Source organism: Rhineura floridana, chromosome 1, assembly GCF_030035675.1.
Source record: "Rhineura floridana isolate rRhiFlo1 chromosome 1, rRhiFlo1.hap2, whole genome shotgun sequence".
NCBI classification, from domain to species: Eukaryota; Metazoa; Chordata; class Lepidosauria; order Squamata; family Rhineuridae; genus Rhineura; species Rhineura floridana.
In genome coordinates, this window is record NC_084480.1 from 316,428,457 (window position 1) to 316,448,760 (window position 20,304).

The 20,304-nt window shown below is 42.4% G+C and overlaps 1 protein-coding gene across 3 annotated transcripts in view; it reads right to left on the reverse strand.

Moving 5' to 3' along the window:
• Positions 1-20,304, reverse strand: part of TSNARE1 (t-SNARE domain containing 1) — a 647,930-nt gene that overhangs the window by 79,154 nt on the left and 548,472 nt on the right. For all 3 annotated transcript variants that reach the window (XM_061608012.1, XM_061607992.1, XM_061608002.1), the window contains one exon: positions 1,420-1,534. In XM_061608012.1, the coding sequence (XP_061463996.1) occupies positions 1,439-1,534 (96 nt within the window). In that variant the 3' untranslated portion in view covers positions 1,420-1,438. The remainder of the gene's footprint in view (positions 1-1,419; positions 1,535-20,304) is intronic.

Sequence of the window (20,304 nt, forward strand, 5' to 3'; positions counted from 1 at the left end):
ACTCCTTGAGTATTTTTGCCTGGCTGATCTGTGTCCTCTGATGATACGTCTTGCTTACCTAGATGGAGGTTGTGTGAGCGTCTGTAGAAACTACTGTGCTGTACAAAGGTAAAATTCACCATTCATTACTTTGCCCACTGTTTCCTCTGGTTCCACCAACCTCTGGCATGTAGACCGTCAAAAGTTGCCTAGAAGGCAATGTAGCTCTTGGGCTGAAAAAAAGGTCCTCCACCCCTGTTCTAAAGGGTAGTTAAAGGGCCATGGAAATGAGTAATTTGCTACCGTTTTCTACTATACCAAGTCTCTGACTCCCTACTAGCTATGCTCTTGCAACAAAGTAAACTGAACAGATGATCAGGCATTGTGTCTCTTCCTCTGCAGCAGGGGTGGCTAATTATTAATTAATTAATTAATTAATATCCCACCCTTCCTCCCAGCAGGAGCCCAGGGCGGCAAACAAAGCACTAAAACACTTTAAAACACTTCTATCTTTTCGGCGCCAGGTTAAGACCTGGCTATGTTCCCAGGCATTTTAAGCATTTATGTTATAATTTTATATTTTTCTTTTTTCTTTTGTTGCTGCTTGTGTTTATTGTTTGTTGTCTGATTTTATTGTTGAAATTTTGTGTTTTAACCTTTTTGTACACCGCCCAGAGAGCCACTCGCTATGGGCGGTCTATAAATGAAACAAATAAATAAAAATAAAAATAAATAAATAAAATCATAAAAACGGATCTTAAAATACATTAATCTGGTGCTCTCCACATAGTGTTGGACTACAGCTTTCATCATCCTCAGTCGGGAAGGCTAACGGGCAGGGATGATGGGAAGTATAGTCCCAGAACACTTGGAGGGCCACAGGTTAGTCACCCTTGCTATAGTGAACGGGAGAGAAGAGATTAGGGAGGTATTGCGATAAAGTGAAGGTGCTGAAAGATCTTCCAACCCAAAATTTGTTTCATTCAATATATTCTGGGAGTTGGAAGTAGTATGGGGCAGCCATTGCCAACCTTGGACTGCACATCCCATTGGCTCTGGTCAGCTGGCTGGGCATTATGGGAGTTGTGAACTAAAACATGTGAAGGATATCAGGTTGCTGAAGGCTTGCATACATCTACAGGCCTCACTCTTCCTCCTCCTACACTCCAACTTTTCAAACTCCTTCCTGGTTTTGTCACATGGAGAATGGCTAGAAACCTCAGCTGTTACTGAATATTCCATCCACTTTGGTAAAAGAAGCCAAACTGTACCATTGCAATACATTTCATCTTACCTTCTAAGAATGCTTTTGACTTACCAGTGTTGCTTCCACATCAACCAACAAATGATTTGGTGCTCTAGCCAACAATAGCTCCCATGAGCTGTCCAGTTTTCCCAGCTTTTACATCCATCCCATGAGATTCCATGAGAACTGCCTACCTGTGAAAACCTGGTGGGTTTAATTCTTGACCAAAACAGTGATGATTATGATGATGGCCAGGAGAACTGCCAGGCCTGTGAAGATGACACAGCACTTCACCCTTCTGGCTCGTCGCTGAAATAGATAAAAAAAAGGAAGTAGGATTAAGACATTGTCCTTGGGTGGTAGGGCTGGCTGATCACCATAGGGCACAGTAATGCATTCTGGGTCATGCCCCAGATCTAGGACAAACTGGAGGCTGCTTTGCACATTCAGAGAAATTAAGAAAAGTAAATGCACCACAGGTGAGCCATTTGGAAAGCATACATCTTGATTTGGGAGCAAAGGGCAACTCCCAGCAACAACAACATTAGCCTGAAGTACAAGGAATGAAACCCATATGTCTCATGCAACCGTTTTTCTCTCTCTCCATCTTTGAATGTCTGAAGTCATCCTTAGCCCTCCCTAGGAACTGCCACTGCCTTTTCTACAATCCCGGTGGTATACAGAAGCTAAGGGCCATGTGATTTGCTCTAATAAATGCTATTAAAAGCCTCAACAGCTTGCACCTAATGCGGTGCCCTGCGTTGCTTGCTGTTGGTGCTGGCTCACTAGCAAAGGTGGAAAAAGAAAGACTTCACAACAAGCCATTTCCTTTTGTTTATTGTTTCCTGATCTTCTCTTTGAACTGAACTGAATATTCCACTTGTTTTTTGTTTGTTTTTATAAACCCACTCATTTCTGATACAGGAGAGGAGACCAAACCTCAGTAGTAGTGAGAGAGAACTGGGCAAAGTGACCTTTTAAAAGATGTTCAAATTATAATACATTGGCCAAACTTGGAGACTTTTAAGGTAAAGCTTCCTTAAAATGTAACAGCAAATTTGCTATGAAATATCACAACTTTGGCAGTGCAGCTAGGAAAGGCCAATAATATCATTAACTACTTTTTTTAAAAAAAAAGAATAGTTATTTAAATTGTGAGTGAGTAGTCAGGTTCCTTAGCATGACATTCAGACAGATCCAGAGTCTCCATGTGAATACTAGAGTCCTATGGAGTTCTGGGCAGAGACTGTGGCACCTCAATCTAGATTAACAAGAATTTGCTATAATCATAGCATATTTGATATAAAAAGCCTGAGACGTCATTAGCACTGCACTGATAAGAACATAAGAACATAAGAACATAAGAAGAGCCTGCTGGATCAGGCCAGTGGCCCATCTAGTCCAGCATCCTGTTCTCACAGTGGCCAACCAGGTGCCTGGAGGAAGCCCGCAAGCAGGACCCGAGTGCAAGAACACTCTCCCCTCCTGAGGCTTCCGGCAACTGGTTTTCAGAAGCATGCTGCCTCTGACTAGGGTGGCAGAGCACAGCCATCATGGCTAGTAGCCATTGATAGCCCTGTCCTCCATGAATTTGTCTAATCTTCTTTTAAAGCCATCCAAGCTGGTGGCCATTACTGCATCTTGTGGGAGCAAATTCCATAGTTTAACTATGCGCTGAGGAAAGAAGTACTTCCTTTTGTCTGTCCTGAATCTTCCAACATTCAGCTTCTTTGAATGTCCACGAGTTCTAGTATTATGAGAGAGGGAGAAGAACTTTTCTCTATCCACTTTCTCAGTGCCATGCATAATTTTATACACTTCTATCATGTCTCCTCTGACCCGCCTAAACTAAAAAGCCCCAAATGCTGCAACCTTTCCTCGTAAGGGAGTCGCTCCATCTCCTTGATCATTCTGGTTGCCCTCTTCTGAACCTTTTCCAACTCTATAATATCCTTTCTGAGATGAGGCGACCAGAACTGTACACAGTATTCCAAATGCGGCCGCACCATAGATTTATACAACGGCATTATGATATCGGCTGTTTTATTTTCAATACCTTTCCTAATTATTGCTAGCATGGAATTTGCCTTTTTCACAGCTGCCGCACACTGGGTCGACATTTTCATCGTGCTGTCCACCACAACCCCGAGGTCTCTCTCCTGGTCGGTCACCGCCAGTTCAGACCCCATGAGCGTATATGTGAAATTAAGATTTTTTGCTCCAATATGCATAATTTTACACTTGTTTATATTGAATTGCATTGTTTCCTGATTGTTTGCTTGTTTCCATTTTGGGGTCCAAAGTAGGAAATTTCAGGGGGAGGATATATTCCCCAGCTGCCTTAACTTCTGCAAACGTTCAACTTGCTTTATTCTCCTGTTTTTGTACTTGTTTCCTTCTCTACTACTAGTGTGGACCACCTCTTCCTTTTGATATCTTCTTCTTCTGGGTTTTGTCACATGAAGCTATTTGAATATCATGTAGCAACTGAGATGGCATCAGAACACTAGATCACCACTCTGATTTAGGTTTGTGAATAAATCATGAGAGATAAATAGAAAGTAAGAGCAGTGTTCCCTGGTAATAGGTTAATGGCCAATGCCAGCCAATCAGGGACCATGCAGCGAATGACACTAGGTAGCCAATCTGATCTGAGTAAGTTAATAAATCATTAGGGACAAAGAAAGCCAGTTGAGAGTGAGAGCATGTTCCCTGGCAGTAGTTTAATGGCAAATCCCAGCCAATCAGGGACCATTTAGTGAACAAAATTGTCACACTATTATACAATTAATTAGGTGTTATTTTCACTGACATTTATTTTGTCACGTTAGATCCTCCCCTTCTGCCCATTCCATGTCAAGGGCTCAGGTAAATCTACCACACGGTCTTATATCATTTGATCCTCAACAACCCAAGAAAACATTTGGTTGTGAGATCATTATTAAAGTGAGGGTGCCTAAAAAGAATGGATTCAAGAAATAGGACCTGGATCATGAAATGTAGAAGAATGAACCTCTGTGGACCTGCAGCAGCTAACACCCAGTCCACCCTGGGCTTGAGCCATCTGAAAGAAGGGAATTCCCACCTAACACAGAGTGCCGCCCTCTGTTCAGCTCACCCTTCCCCCTTAAAGAGTTTGATGCCACCAAATAAGGGGGTAGTTTTACCATAAGATTGCTCCTTATTAATCTTCCCATATGATCCTTCATGTGTATATTAGGTTATATATGGTAAGTGCTAATAAGGGATGGGGAGTGAGAGAGACAGAATATTGCTGAATGCTATGTGTGATTGGCTAAGAGAATGGGGGATATTTGGTTTATATCTGAATATACGATAGCTGAGAGATGGGGCACAGACTTGAGAGGGATAGGGCTGGAAACTGGGAGAGAGTGGGTTAGAAGTGTGGTTAGTAGCGGGCAGTGAGGCAGGATTGTACTTACAGTAGTTAAGGAACTTAGTGAGTGTACTTTATGTGAACTAAAGAACAACAATATGTAACCACATGCTTGAAAAACAGAGTTAAAAATGTTCTTGTTTTATTCATATATTCTGTTAAATAGATATATTAGTTTTAAAAGACACAGCCAGTTCTTGGCCAGCTAACACTAAGAATGCAAGTGTTGGCAAAATATAAACAAAGTATTTAAAGTATGGAAACAGTATTAAATGGTGAAAGGAGAGTTTACCCTAGAGAATAACAGGTTACAGGGGATCAACCCAGGACTGTGATCTTTTAGAGCCATTGAGGTACACAGGGGGATTGAGGCTTGCCTGCGTACGTGAACGCCTATAGCAAAGGCTTATAGGAATAAGGCAAAGTCCCTAAGAGCAATATTGCTATAGAGAAATGTGACTGGTAAAATGTGCCTCCCTTCATTACAGGCAGAATGATAGCAGGTGGAAGCATGATAGCCCAATAATAAAACCTTCCATGGGTGTCTCTGAAGCCTTGGAAGGTAGCACAATTTTGTGGCTTCTGGGGGTTTCAGAATAAAGAGAAACCACACCAGGTTTATGAAAAAAAGATCTAATGTGTACTAGGACTAGAACATTTAAAAGAAAGATATGCAATGTAAAAGTAACCAGTAAAAGACCAGTATATTCCCTTTCACTAGAAAAGACCATAGTGCTGGGAAAAACAGAAGGGAGTAGAAAAAGAGGAAGGCCAAACAAGAGATGGATTGATTCCATAAAGGAAGCCACAGACCTGAACTTACAAGATCTGAACAGGGTGGTTTATAACAGATGCTATCGGAGGCCGCTTATTCATAGGGTCGCCATAAGTCGTAATCGACTTGAAGGCACATTAAAAAATTCCCTTTGCAGCAAAATAACAAAATTAAGTAGATTAGAACACCATCCACTTTCCCTGCACTAAAACAGCCCTTCAACTCAACAGGCTCTCAGGAGATTCTTACTCTCCAGTAGCAGCCTTTCCCTCTTTGTTTTTGCCCCACTCAACAAGCTTCTAACCACACTGAGATCCACCTTGACCTAAAAATCCTTCAGACTGTCCACCTGTAGATATCACCTCTTTTTACCTGCCTCCCTTGTCAATCACAGGCTCTACCCAGCAGGAAATATTGGTAGCAAGGAAACAGGGAGTAGTACAGTTTTTAATTTTCCCACCCTCAACTGAGAGATTTGCTCTGCCTCAGGTAAAACAGTGGAGTTTGACTGCCTTCTCATTTGTGTACCCAGGACAAGTTATGTGAGCAGACAGACCTGGTTATTTGAGCAGGTTAATCCTATAAACCCCAACCAAAGAGACAAGAAAAATATTAAATAGTCAAGAAAGATATAAATCCCCATAAAATACACAGCAGTCCATATTAAAGCAGAGTCCATACAAACAGTCCAAGCCAGTAAAGTCCAATTCCTTCACAAGATCATGGTCCTACAGTCACCTTCCTACCCTTTCTAAACCCCACCCAAAGCTATTCCAGCACACAAGAAGCAATAGTTATTTTATTTATTAAAATAGTTGATAATGCCTTAACAATCTATTAAATTAATGTGATTTCTGTTACAAATAAAAAACATCTCAAATGAATAAATACCATAACATCATCATTCAGAGTAAAATAGAGAGAGAAAAAATGAAAACTTTTGGTTCAAATACAGGATATTTAAATCTCAACAATGCAGTGTTTACACAACTTTGAAATGTTAACAATTTCAGGCATTCACAGGCTTTTCTTGGGCAGATCACAAAATCAGGGCCAAAGCAGAAAAGGCCCTATCCCTTGCCAGTGCTCTCTGTGGTTTGTTAGGATGTGGCACAGAGTCTCCATTATTTATTTCTGAAGGCAAGTGTTGGGTGTATAGTCTGAAGCTGAGCAGCTCAAGGCCTTAAAGGTCAACACCAAGATTTCAGATTGGGCCCAGAAGGTAATATGCAGCTAGTGCTGTTTGCAAAAGATTAGCCAGAGCTTGGAAAATTTACTTTTTTGAACTACAACTCCCATTAGCCCAATCTAGTGGCCATGCTGGCTGGGGCTGATGGGAGTTGTAGTTCAAAAAAGTAACTTTTATTTTTTTTATTTATTTATTTATTGTGCTTTTATACTGCCCTTTAGCAATAAGCTCTCAGGGCGGTGTACAACAATAAAAACAGGTTAAAATACAAGTGAGTATAAATAAAATGCACTATAAAACATATGTGAAAACAAGATTGCAACAAAAAAAATTAAAATTAACATTTGAAATAAAAAATTTAAAAAGCCTGGGCAAAGAGGTAGGTCTTTACCTGGCACCGAAAAGATAACAAAGAAGGCGCCAGGCGTATCTCGTCAGGGAGGTCGTTCCATAATTCGGGGGCCACTACTGAGAAGGCCCTAGTTCTAGTTATTGCTCTCCGGGCCTCGCTATGTGTTGGAACCCGGAGAAGGGCCTTCGACGTCAAGCGCAGCGAGCGGGTAGATACATAGCGGGAGAGGCGTTCCGCCAGGTATTGCGGTCCGATGCCGTTAAGGGCTTTATAGGTAAGAACCAACACTTTGAATCTGGCCCGGAAACATATTGGTAGCCAGTGCAGTTGGGCCAGAATAGGTGTTACATGGTCAAATTTCTTTGTCCCAGTAAGAACTCTGGCTGCAGCATTCTGCACCAGCTGAAGTTTCCGAACCGTCTTCAAAGGTAGCCCTACATAGAGTGCATTACAGTAATCCAATCTAGAGGTTACCAGAGCATGGATAACTGTGGCGAAGTTCTCCCTGTCCAGGTAGGGTCGTAGTTGGGCTACCAGCCAAAGCTGGTAGAACGCATTCCGTGCCACCGAGGCTACCTGAGCCTCCAGTGACAGGAGCGGATCTAATAAGACCCCCAAACTACAGACCTGCTCCTTTAGGGGGAGTGTAACCCTGTCTAGGGCAGGTCGGACGTCAACCATCTGGGCAGAGAGCCCCTCCACCAACAGCATCTCAGTCTTGTCAGGATTGAGTCTCAGTTTGTTAGCTGTCATCCAGTCCATTATCGCGGCCAGGCAGCGGTGTAGTACATCAACAGCCTCACCTGAAGAAGATGAAAAGGAGAAGTAGAGTTGCGTATCATCAGCATATTGCTGGAGACGCACTCCAAATCTCCTTATGACCTCACCCAGCGGCTTCATATAGATATTAAAGAGCATGGGGGACAGAACTGAACCCTGCGGGACCCCATATTGGAGTACCCAGGGATTCGAGTAATGTTCCCCAAGCATCACCTTCTGGAGACGATTCTCAAGATAGGAGCACAGCCACTGCCAAGCAGTGCCTCCAACTCCCAAATCCTCAAGACGCCCCAGAAGGATACCATGGTCGATGGTATCAAAAGCCGCTGAGAGATCCAGGAGAACCAACAGAGTTACACTCCCTCTGTCTTTCTCCCGGCACAGGTCATCATACAGGGCGACCAAGGCTGTTTCTGTACCAAACCCCGGCCGAGATTAGCTCTGGCAAATCTGCTAAGAATTTACACCATTCATTAACTCTTGGAAGTATACTTATGGGAGAGGAACTAGATATGAGCAAACATGCAACGAGTGCTAGTTACTAAAGCAAAGGTCCATTTAATCCAGCAACTGTGTTTCAATAGAAGCTACATAATGGCCTTCTTCAGGTGCTCATGGTCCTGAATTATTCATATGCATGCAGGGAGCGGGGAATGTAGGAACACAGGAAGCTGCTTCCTACTGAGTCAGACCATAGGTCCATCTAGCTCAGCATTGTCATGACTGACAGGCAGGGATTCTCCAGGATTTCAGACAGAGTCTCTCCTAGTCCTACCTGGAGATGAGAAGGATTGAATTTGGGACCTTTTGCATGCAAAACAGAGGCTCAACCACATAGTTATGTCTCTTCCTTAGCCACACCTCCTAACTTTTGTGTGAACTGTTTGATTCCCTGCATTGAGGGAAGCATCAGAAATACAGTTGTCCAAGAAAAGACTTACACTTAACCTAGAACCCTGCACAACTGGAGTTTATTTATTGCATTTGCATCCCACCTTTTCTCCAATGAGCTCCATGTAGCATACATGGTACCCCCCTCCTCATTTAATCCCACCACAACCCTGTGAGGTAGGTTAGGATGAGAGGCAGTGACTGGCCCATGGTCACCCAGTGAGATTCACAGCTGCATGGGAATTTGAACCCTGGTCTCCCAGGTCCTAGTCCAACACTCTAACCACTACACCACACTGGCTCTCCACTGATTCCTGGCCACAAGTAAGCCTTCATGTATAGAACTGTACATGCAAAGACTCCCCTAATGTGAAGATACAACTCAGTGCATCCCCACTCCAAAGCTGAGTAATATTGGATCATTAATGCCTCCAAAGGGCAAAGGTTTGTGTTTGCTTGTTAAACACAAGAATTATCTGATCATTCATGTGAGCACCTAGTTAGATCATCTAACTGTCTAGCTTCAGGGTAATCTCAGGATACAGGCAATTAAGTTTTGATCCTGTAAATTATTTGAAGAGGAAACTTTTCCTCCTTTATCTGAACAAGACACTTCAGTTATCCACTTACCTGAAGGAGGGGGAAAAAATGAGGACAGACTGACCCAAAGTGATTACCAAAACTAAGCGGATTATGGTTAAAGAAAAGTTCCAATGACAGCACTAAATGATGATCTCAATTTTTTTTTTAAAAAAAGTTAAGCACAAGGGATGTGACAACCCAACGGAATGCATGTGACACATACTTAAGATTTCTCACGTGGAACCGAGATTTATATGTAAGTAGCTATCATTACTGCTAGAAGAAAGAGATAGGAAGGTATCACCTCGACTAAGTCTCTGAGCAGGACACCAGTCCTGTCTCTGTGGCCAGCCTTATAATCTTTACAATCAAGCCATTGATCTAACCAGTCTCTTTGCTGCAGCTAGGAATGACAAGAAGATTTGTGGTTTGCACCTTTGCTGTTGTAGATAAGTGCCCCAGGCAATATATATATATATTGGATCCAGGGGGTGTGGGAAGTAGAAATTCACTATGCAAGTTGGTGTGCAACTAAAGCTGCCTGAACAACAATTCAGAATGTCATTATGAATGTGTGAATTGCATGTTCTAAAGCAACCATGGGGCCTGAACAGGCAGTGACTGACCAGGAAGAAGACCTTGGGGTTGTAGTGGATAGCTTGATGAAGATGTCAACCCAGGGTGAGGCTGGTGTGAAAAACGGTAAATTCCACACTGGGGATGATTAGGAGGAGAGGTATGGAAAATAAAACTGCCAGTATCATTGTATGCTGTTATACAAATCTATGGTGTGGCCGCATTTGGAATACTGTGTACAGTTCTGGTCCCCTCACCTCAAAAAGCATATAGTAGAGCTGGAAAAGGTTCAGAACAGGTCAACTAGAATGATCAAGGGGATGAAGCAACTCCCCTACGAGGGAAGGTTGCAGCATTTGAAGCTTTTTAGTTTAGAGAAAAGGCAAGTCAGAGGTGACATGATAGAAGTGTATAAAATTATGCACTGCATGGAATAAGCGGATACAGAAAAGTTTTTCTCCCTCTCTCATTAGAAATTGTGGACATCCAATTAAGCTGAATGTTGGAAAATTCAGGACAGTCAAAAGAACTTTTTCATGCAGCACATAGTTCATCTATGGAATTTGTTCCCACAAGAGGCAGTGATGGGCACCAACATGGATGGCTTTAAAAGAAGATTTGACAAATTCATGGAGGAGAAGGCTCTCAGTGGCTACTAGTCATAATGTCTGTGCTATGCCACCATAGGCAGATGTGTATGCTTCTGTAAACCAGTTGCCAGATGTGCAAGGAGAAGAGAGTGCTGTTGCGCTCAGGCCCTTCTTGTGGGCTTCCCACTGGGACATCTGGTTGGCCCTGGTGAGAACAGGATGCTGGACTAGATGGCCCACTAGCCTGATCCATCAACCAGGCTCTTCTTATGTTCTTAGCTTTCCATTTATATGCCAGTTCAACTATGGCTGTCATAAATTCACTAGCAAGTCCTCTTTCCTTCCAGTATACACTACTTTTTTAAAACAAAAACATGCACATACAAAGCCCACAATATATGTTGCTTTTTTCTACTTTGCTTTTCATCCTCTCCATCTGTTTTCTTTGACTTTGCTCTGTACTTGCAATGTTTTTTTTACAATAAATTAGGGAGGGAAGTCTCAGAAATACAGAGGGGCAGAGAGAGAGAGGCTGGCCCTTTCCTTTCAGTCTCTTCTCTTAGAAGACACATCCCTGGTTGCTCTGGGTCATTGGTGACTCTTCACAGCTCTTTAACTCCTATTTCAGCTATGCAACAGAAATCTTTTAGAAGTTTCCCTCTTTAAAAGGGCTGTCTTCATGCCACAGAGCAAAACTAAAATAAAATAAAACCAGGCTGCCTGAGCCAATATTTGCTCTGGTCCCCTAGTTATTGCTGCATTTGCAGTCGAGTTGAGCAGAAATTTCTCCAAAGACTTTTTTTCCCAGAGCAAATGACAGAGAGTTTCCTTTTTTTCACTTCCCTTCTTGTGGCAGTAGCCATTCCTACACACACAATATGCTGCAAAATAGTGTCTGGGTTACCAGCTCAGTTGCTAATGTGTTTTTTTTTTAAAGCAACAACCTTCAGACAGAGGGTGGGGAACTTCAGCTTTAGGGGCCAAATGTGGCCCTCTAGGCATCTCTCTGTGTCCCTATGGACTTTTCCCAGGCCACACCCCCTCTCCTCAGGCCACACTCCTTTGAGTGTTTTCACCTCGCTTAGGAAGTGTCCTTGAACTTTGATAAGAACTCCATCTTTTGCAGATGGAGGAGCATGGAGAGGGGTGTCTCTCTGTCCCCAAGTTGAACACAGAATCTGCAGAGACCATTTGTGTGCAGCTCTTATCTGCAGTCTCTGCCTCAGTGGCTCTCTGTGGCTGCTGTTCCTCTCATCTGATGTTGCCACTGGTTAGAACATAAGAACGTAAGAAGAGCCTGCTGGATCAGGCCAGTGGCCCATCTAGTCCAGCATCCTGTTCTCACAGTGGCCAACCAGGTGCCTGGGGGAAGCCCGCAAGCAGGACCTGAGTGCAAGAACACTCTCCCCTCCTGAGGCTTCCAGCAACTGGTTTTCAGAAGCATGCTGCCTCTGACTAGGGTGGCAGAGCACAGCCATCATGGCTAGTAGCCATTGATAGCCCTGTCCTCCATGAATTTGTCTAATCTTCTTTTAAAGCCATCCAAGCTGGTGGCCATTACTGCATCTTGTGGGAGCAAATTCCATAGTTTAACTATGCGCTGAGGAAAGAAGTACTTCCTTTTGTCTGTCCTGAATCTTCCAACATTCAGCTTCTTTGAATGTCCACGAGTTCTAGTATTATGAGAGGGAGAAGAACTTTTCTCTATCCACTTTCTCAATGCCATGCATAATTTTATAAACTTCTATCATGTCTCCTCTGACCCGCCTTTTCTCTAAACTAAAAAGCCCCAAATGCTGCAACCTTTCCTCGTAAGGGAGTCGCTCCATTTCCTTGATCATTCTGGTTGCCCTCTTCTGAACCTTTTCCAACTCTATAATATCCTTTTTGAGATGAGGCGACCAGAACTGTACACAGTATTCCAAATGCGGCCGCACCAGAGATTTATACAACGGCATTATGATATCGGCTGTTTTATTTTCAATACCTTTCCTAATTATCATTAGCATGGAATTTGCCTTTTTCACAGCTGCTGCACACTGGGTCGACATTTCCATCGTGCTGTCCACTACAACCCCTCACCGCCAGTTCAGACCCCATGAGCGTATATGTGAAATTCAGATTTTTTGCTCCAATATGCATAATTTTACACTTGTTTATATTGAATTGCATTTGCCATTTTTCCGCCCATTCACTCAGTTTGGAGAGGTCTTTTTGGAGCTCTTCGCAATCTCTTTTTGTTTTAACAACCCTGAACAATTTAGTATCGTCAGCAAACTTGGCCACTGCACTGCTCACTCCTAATTCTAGGTCATTAATGAACAAGTTGAAAAGTACAGGTCCCAATACCGATCCTTGAAGGACTCCACTTTCTACAGCCCTCCATTGGGAGAACTGTCCGTTTATTCCTACTCTCTGCTTTCTGCTTCTTAACCAATTCCTTATCCACAAGAGGACCTCTCCTCTTATTCCATGACTGCTAAGCTTCCTCAGAAGTCTTTGGTGAGGTACCTTGTCAAAAGCTTTTTGAAAGTCTAAGTACACTACATCCACTGGATCACCTCTATCTATATGCTTGTTGACACTCTCAAAGAATTCTAATAGGTTACTGAGACAGGACTTTCCCTTGCAGAAGCCATGCTGGCTCTGCTTCAGCAAGGCTTGTTCTTCTATGTGCTTAGTTAATCTAGCTTTAATCATACTTTCTACCAGTTTTCCAGGGACAGAAGTTAACCTAACTGGCCTGTAATTTCCGGGATCCCCTCTGGATCCCTTTTTGAAGATTGGTGTTACATTTGCCACTTTCCAGTCCTCAGGCACGGAGGAGGACCCGAGGGACAAGTTACATATTTTAGTTAGCAGATCAGCAGTTTCACCTTTGAGTTCTTTGAGAACTCTCGGGTGGATGCCATCCGGGCCCGGTGATTTGTCAGTTTTTATATTGTCCATTAAGCCTAGAACTTCCTCTCTCGTTACCACTATTTGTCTCAGTTCCTCAGAATCCCTTCCTGCAAATGTTAGTTCAGGTTCAGGGATCTGCCCTATATCTTCCACTGTGAAGACAGATGCAAAGAATTAATGGTTAATGGTCTCTGGACAGAGAACTGAGAGTGAAGCTGGAGTTGAGTGGGACTCATCTACTATGGCTCCTTCTCTCTCCTCTGTGGCCAATTTCATCCACTCTTTGGCCCCAATCTCTTTTCTATGCTTGGAGCAGAGCATGGGTATTATTTATTTATTTATTACATTTATATCCCACCTTTCCCCCAAGGAACTCAAGGTGGCCTACATGGCTTTCCTCCCGCTCTCCCTTTTATCTTCACAACAAACCTGTGAGGTAGGTTAGGATGAGAGACTGACTGGCCCAAGGTCACCCAGTGAGCTTCATGGCTGACTAAGGATTTGAACCTGGTCTCCCAGGTCCCTGCCCGACACTCTAATCACTACACAACACTGCTACGTGTGTGCAAACAATTTTTTTAAAAAAGGTTTTGTTATTCCACAACTTTTCACTATGAAAATCCCTGTTTGTTTCATTATTCACTTGTTAAAATAATATCCATGTCCTCCTTTTATCATGCATTATTTTATTCAACACCCAAAACATCTGAGAGAAGGTCTCTTTTGCCTCAAAAATTTCATCATAAGCTTAAAGAGGCCAGGGAAATTCACTTGTACATTGATGTCAGGATCTATAATAGTCTTTGCCTCTGTTCAGCAGGGTTAAACGTTTGGTTAGATAAACTGTGGGTATGCACTTTTCCCTCCAAGGTTTGGGAGCATCACTGGATATGCCCTGTAGAGCTGTAACACATGCATACAGGCACACACATACACACCCCTTTTTCCTATTTGTTGTTTTGTGAGCAGTGGCTGGTGTCCAGGCCTTCTAAAAACAGCCTTAACTAAAAGCAACTCTTCTTCCTCCCCGCACCAACCTCTATTTGACTTACTCAGGCTGATAGGAAGAGATGAAAATGAATGCTTGACAAATGAACAAATGAATAAGCTGGCCATTCAAAACTCTGGAATTAAGTTCATAATGAATGAAATGAATAGGCCCCATTCATGAGGATGTTTCGTTCACGATGAAACAAATTTACACCCTAAGCACCATCCCTCCTCCTCTTTGAGTGCTGGCCTCCCTGCCCAGTCCAGCTGGGTTCCTTTCTGGTTAGGCAAAGGGGTCCTACTCCCCAGGGGAGTCAAAGCAAAGGAAAACGGGCAGTGCTAAATGACTCCTAATACAGGTAAATATTCACTATCCATGGCCATCTCTGGCACATGTCAAATTAGGCTAAACAAATTTGTCCTGTAGATTTAGGACTTTTCAAAACACCCATGGAAGAAATGTAAGTTTACCTTGAGCTGTTTACCATTATAGACATTTCTTTGAGATGGTGTCCTTGGTGTTTGTGTTTTCTCTCTTTCCGAAGCTTCCCCCCCCCCAACACACTTCTGTTTCTTGGGGACCAAACATTGTCCTCTTCCGTCCATTTTTACTACACATTCTTATAGTACAAAAATTCTTTATCTCCTCATTAAATCACAATCTTCTTGCAGGTTGAGACAAGATTATTTTTTCTTGCTAAGTAAACAGTAGACTCGTAGGAACAAAGTCAACAATGCATGTTGTTTTCTGGGATTAAGTCTTTGGGGTTTTGTTTTACAGGCTGGATGTAGCCAGTGGTTCGTTCAGACAAGGGCTATCAAAAGGATCACAGGACAACTCCCCTGTGAAGAAAGGTTGCAACATTTGGGGCTTTTTAATTTGGGGGGAAAGGTGCATAAGGAGGGCATTATCGGGGTGTATAGGATTGTGCATGGTGTGGAGAAAATGGACAGAGATAAGTTATTCTCCCTTTCTCATAATGTTAGAACCCAGGGTCATCTAATGAAGCTCAATGTTGGACAGACAAAAGGAAACACTTTTTCTCATTATGAACCGTTAAATTCTGGAATTCACTATCACAGCATGTGGTAACGGCCAACAAGCTGGAAGGTTTTAAAAGGGGCTTAGGCAACTTCACAGAGGATTTGATGGCTGGGTAATGTCCAGGATTAGAGATGGTATGAGTTTGAACAGGAACACAAGTAGAGAGAGAGTGCTGTTGCACTCAGATCATACTTGAGGATGGTCCAGAAGCTGCAGCTTCTCTCCCATTACAAATGAGACAGGTGATGTAACGTCTCTATTGTCTCTTTGACACCTGTTGAAAGATTTTTATCCCAGATGGCATCTTTATTGGACTTGAAATTGTTTTTATTCATGGGATTCTTTTAACTATTTAAAATGTTTGTTGTTGCATATGCAATTGTTTTATTGATGTTTTTATTGTAAGCAGTTTGAGATACTTCAAAGGAAGCAATTCATAAATTTATTATTACGATTATTATCATCAACATCAACCTGCTCATTGGCTTAAGGTTTCAAATAGCGTAGCAAATATTGCAGATTCTTTTCTCAACTTCAACACCATTCATATACTATGCAAATGATGACTAATAGCTAAATCCTGTAGATATAGATCAAAGTGCCTTTATGTGAAGAAGAACAAACTCTAGAGAGAGTAATGTGAATAGCACAAACAACATTTTTCAGTGTATGGTTCACAGTTATTCTGAAATGCTTTCAACGAGTTTAATAATAATCATTTTAAAAGATGCATTGTAATAAAATGTTATTTATTGTTATTTACTGGTAATTGTGCTCCCCGTGTTATTTATCTGTACAGGTCTTTAAGTGTATTTACATACTAGCTAGAGTTTTAATATATGAGCTGAAAAATGAAGAGTAACAGAAACAGAGATGAGCTGAAGGCTTCACTATGAATCTTCCCACAGAACTTTAAGGGGTTTTGTGTGTGGGAGATTAAAGGGGGGCAAAAGGTGACACATTTTTTGGGGGGGAGAAATAATACAACATTTTCAGAGGAACAAAGAGCTTTAGCTGAAAGGTGGCAGCAGTGATAGAAGTTGTTCTTTTTTGATAAAATAATACATATAATCAGCATACAAGCTAAGGCGGAACTAAATTATTGAAGTGATATTGGCCATATCTGCACTATACATTTAAAGCACCATCATACCACTTTAAACAATCATGGCTTCCCAAAAGAATCCTGGGAAGTGTAGCTTGTTAAAGAGTGCTGACAGCTGTTAGGAGCAGAGCTTGGAAAATTTACTTTTTTGAACTACAGCTCCCATCAGCCCCAGCCAGCATGGCCACTAGATTGGGCTGATGGGAGTTGTAGTTTAAAACAAGTAACTTTTCCAAGCTCTGGTTAGGAGACCTAATTTCCCCTCACATAGCTGAAATTTCGAGAGTTCCCTGGGAAAAGGAATTGACTGTCAAGCCACTGTAGGAACTGTAGCTCTGTAAAGGGAACAGGGGAGTCTCCTAACAACTCTCAGCACCCTTCACGAACTACACTTCCCAGGATTCTTTGGGGGAAGCCATGATTGTTTAAAGTGGCATGACACTGTTTAACTGTATAGTGCAGATGGGGCCATGATTAAACTTTCCAATGATCAACACATTGTCAATACCTTACAGTAATGAATCTCAGGAGTGTATCAGACATTAAAACACAACAATTTCCCATTGTTGTTGTTGTTATATGCCTTCAAGTCAATTATGACTTATGGCGACCCTATGAATCATAGTAAATCCCTTGTATGTTTTATATACTGAACTTCTGAACTAAATATTATTTTCGGTGCCTGATTAAAACATTTTTGTTTAGTTAAGCCTGTCCAGATATGGATGTTGATATGTTTTAATCTCTTTTTAGTCTATAGTTGTTTTAATTGTTTTAAAAATGTTAAAAATGTTTTAAAATGTTTTCATTACTTGCTTTTAATTGTTTTTATTGTTAATTTCATTTGTTTTGTAAACAGATGTTTTCTACAATCAACCAGTATATAAATTTTGTTAAAGAAAATTAAATAAATACCAGTCTTCTTCCTCTAAATAAACACCCAAACACTTCCCCCCCCTTTTTTTTGCCAGAACAGTGGCCTTAGTGCCATGCTTTCCTCAAAATACATCTTCTGGAAGATGTTGTGTTGTGATGCAATATTGCCACAACTATGCGCCCAGAACAATGCTAAGGCATGACATAGAGCTGCTCAGGGAAGGTATGGAGGCATACAGCCATCAAGGATTGATGATGCAGTTGCAAGATGGGGCTTAACGCTGGCCACAAAATTGCAGAGAGGCATTTCCTGAAATTTTCAGAGGGAGCAGAAGAAAAATTTCAAAATGTTCAGAAAGCTTAACTCAAAAAGAAGAAGCAGATATTTCCCTTCTTTAATGTTTAATTTAAAAATAAAAATAAAAACAGAGAAAGAAAATGCCTCACTGCTTTTCTGGTAAAGCTCTCTGTCCCTCTGAACATTTTACTTGTCACCTTATCAGTTGCGGATCCACATCCATGGAATGCGCTCCCCAGTAAGCTCTGCCTGGTGCCTTCATTGACTTTGTTTTGGTGCCAGATGAAGGCTTATCTTTGTTCCAAGACATTTGATAGACTGAGATGATGTTGTTTGTATTGCTGCCAAAGCTTTCTGTGGCTATATGGAGTAGTTGCTATTTTATTGTGTTGTTTTTATGGTATGGAATATTTATTTTTGTTTTCAGCAGTGTTGTAAGTTACTTGGAAACCTTCGGGTAACAAGAAATCAACAACAACAAATGTTTTCCTGCTCCCTCCAAAAACTACAGAAAATGCCTCTCCCCAGTTTTGGGGTGTGCATGCTTGGCCCACCCCCAGTTTGACCCTTTGCATGTTCAGGCAAATGACTGAAGCCAGTTGTGGCTTTTGTTTATCCTAGAGATGTCAAAAGATCTGGGAAGTAGTAGACTCATAAGGCAAACTTTTCCCTACGGACTCTTCAAAAAGCACTCCTTAAATTCTATTCCACCTCTTTAGAAAAAGAAGTGTAAACTCCATATTTTATTAACTGCACCAATAGAAAGTTTATGCTTTTGTTCAGAAATAATACTCATAAACACAGCAAAGGTGGAGGCGATGGGCCATCCCCAGTGCAGCTCCCCTTGCCTATGAATTAATTAATTCTATTAGCTGGGCTTTCACTTCTGACACTTGGCAGCTGACATTAATTGGGCTACTATCAAGATAGTAATTCAGGTTAATTGGATTCCCACTGTCAGCCGCGATCAGCTTGCTTGAATGTGCTACTGTCATTTCATAATAATGAATCATGGATGGCTTTATTGGATAGTGCCATTTGACAGCTGATGGTGTGGCAAGGCTGGTGGATTGCTGTAGGGCTTCTGAGTAAGGGGGTTGGCACCATTCCTGGTTTTTAAAAAAGGTGGAGAGAGAGGAATCCTTCCTATAGTCTTTGGGATCTAAGCATGTTACACCAAGTGTGTTGAAACAATATAATGGGATGACTGTCTCCCATCCTCTTCAGGCAAAGACAGAAAGCAAATCCAGATTTCTTTGAGCAATTACATCGAGAGAGGCTACAATGCAGTTCATGGCATTTGGGTACACAGCCTTTCTTGGCAAAAGGAATAACTTGCTGAAAATAGCAAAAGACCCAGAAAAATCTCAGCATCATGAACACAAGGTCTTATATCAAGGTCGCTGACAGGCTATGGCGGAACTGAGAAACAAAATCACCACTGGAAAAAAGAAAACACTCAAAAGAACCCCCACCTCCAAAATAGGTTGATTCTAGCGACACATCAAGCCATCAGCCCATGATAAAAGATGTTAAGCAAATGTTTTCACTTCCCCCAACATATATTTTAAACCAACAGGACCCCCAAAACAAAGCTCAAAATTTACTTTAAGGGAAACGTGGTAGCAACTAGAGCAGAAGTTTCCTTGATGGCACCTTCTCTTTGATGGTTTTTGTCCATGACTTATCTGGTGTTTCACTGTATGTTGTTTTGCTCTTAACAAAGGCCACATCCACACCAGATATTTCTTCCACTATTATTCCACTTTAAACAGTCATGGCATCCCCCAAAGAATTATGGGAAGGGTAGTTTGTGAAGGGTGCTGAGAGTTGTTAGGAGACTCCTATGCCCCCTTATTGTCCTGCCCAGAGCCAGAAGCAAGAGATGGAGGCGAGGCTTGGTTCAGTTCTTGTTTTATTAGTGTGATGGTTACATCCAAAGCAGTGCACTTCATAAACCTGTCTACTCTAGCTCACTACTTTCCCTAGCTAAGCTACCTAAGCAGTCTCTGCAGCATGTGGGGAGAGTCGACTCAGCGCTAGAGTCTGGATGGGCACCTGCTTAAGTAGGGAAGGTCTTCGCTCATAAATGACGGCTCCTCTGAAGTTCCACCCTCTGAAAGTCCCTCTTCTCGTGCCGTCTAACGCGGGGGGGGGGGAGAGAGCCTCCGGCAGCCCATCTGACAGTGGGGCTTCGCTAGGTGACAGCTCGGCTTCAGGGAGCGGGAAGCTGGTTGGCAGGGAAGCGTTTGAAGTGCCAGGCGGCGATTCCTGTGGGGGTGGGGTTGGCACACGTGAGGGGTCACTTCCCAACGGCTCAGGCGAGGAACTCGCAGGAGGTGCGGGAACTGCCTCAATGAGGGGGCTGGCCAGGGAAGTCTGTGGGCTGACAGTGCTCCCCCTTCCTTCAATGCTCCCAGGGACCTCATCCTCATCTGACTCCCTGAGCCAGCTCCTGTTGCGCCTGGTGCGCAACACTCATAGAGCTACAATTCTCAGAGTTCCCTAGGAAGAGGAGCTGACTGTTAAAACCACTCCGGCAATGGTAGCTTTGTAAGGAAAATAGGTGTCTCCTAACAACTCTCAGCACCTGTAACAAACTATCCTTCCCAGGATTCTTTGGGTGGAAGCCATGACTGTTTGAAGTGAAATAAAAGTGAATGTGGTCAAACAGTGTTTTTCATCATTCTTTGTAAACTCCCTTGGGAACTGGTGTTAGTGGAAAGGTAGGA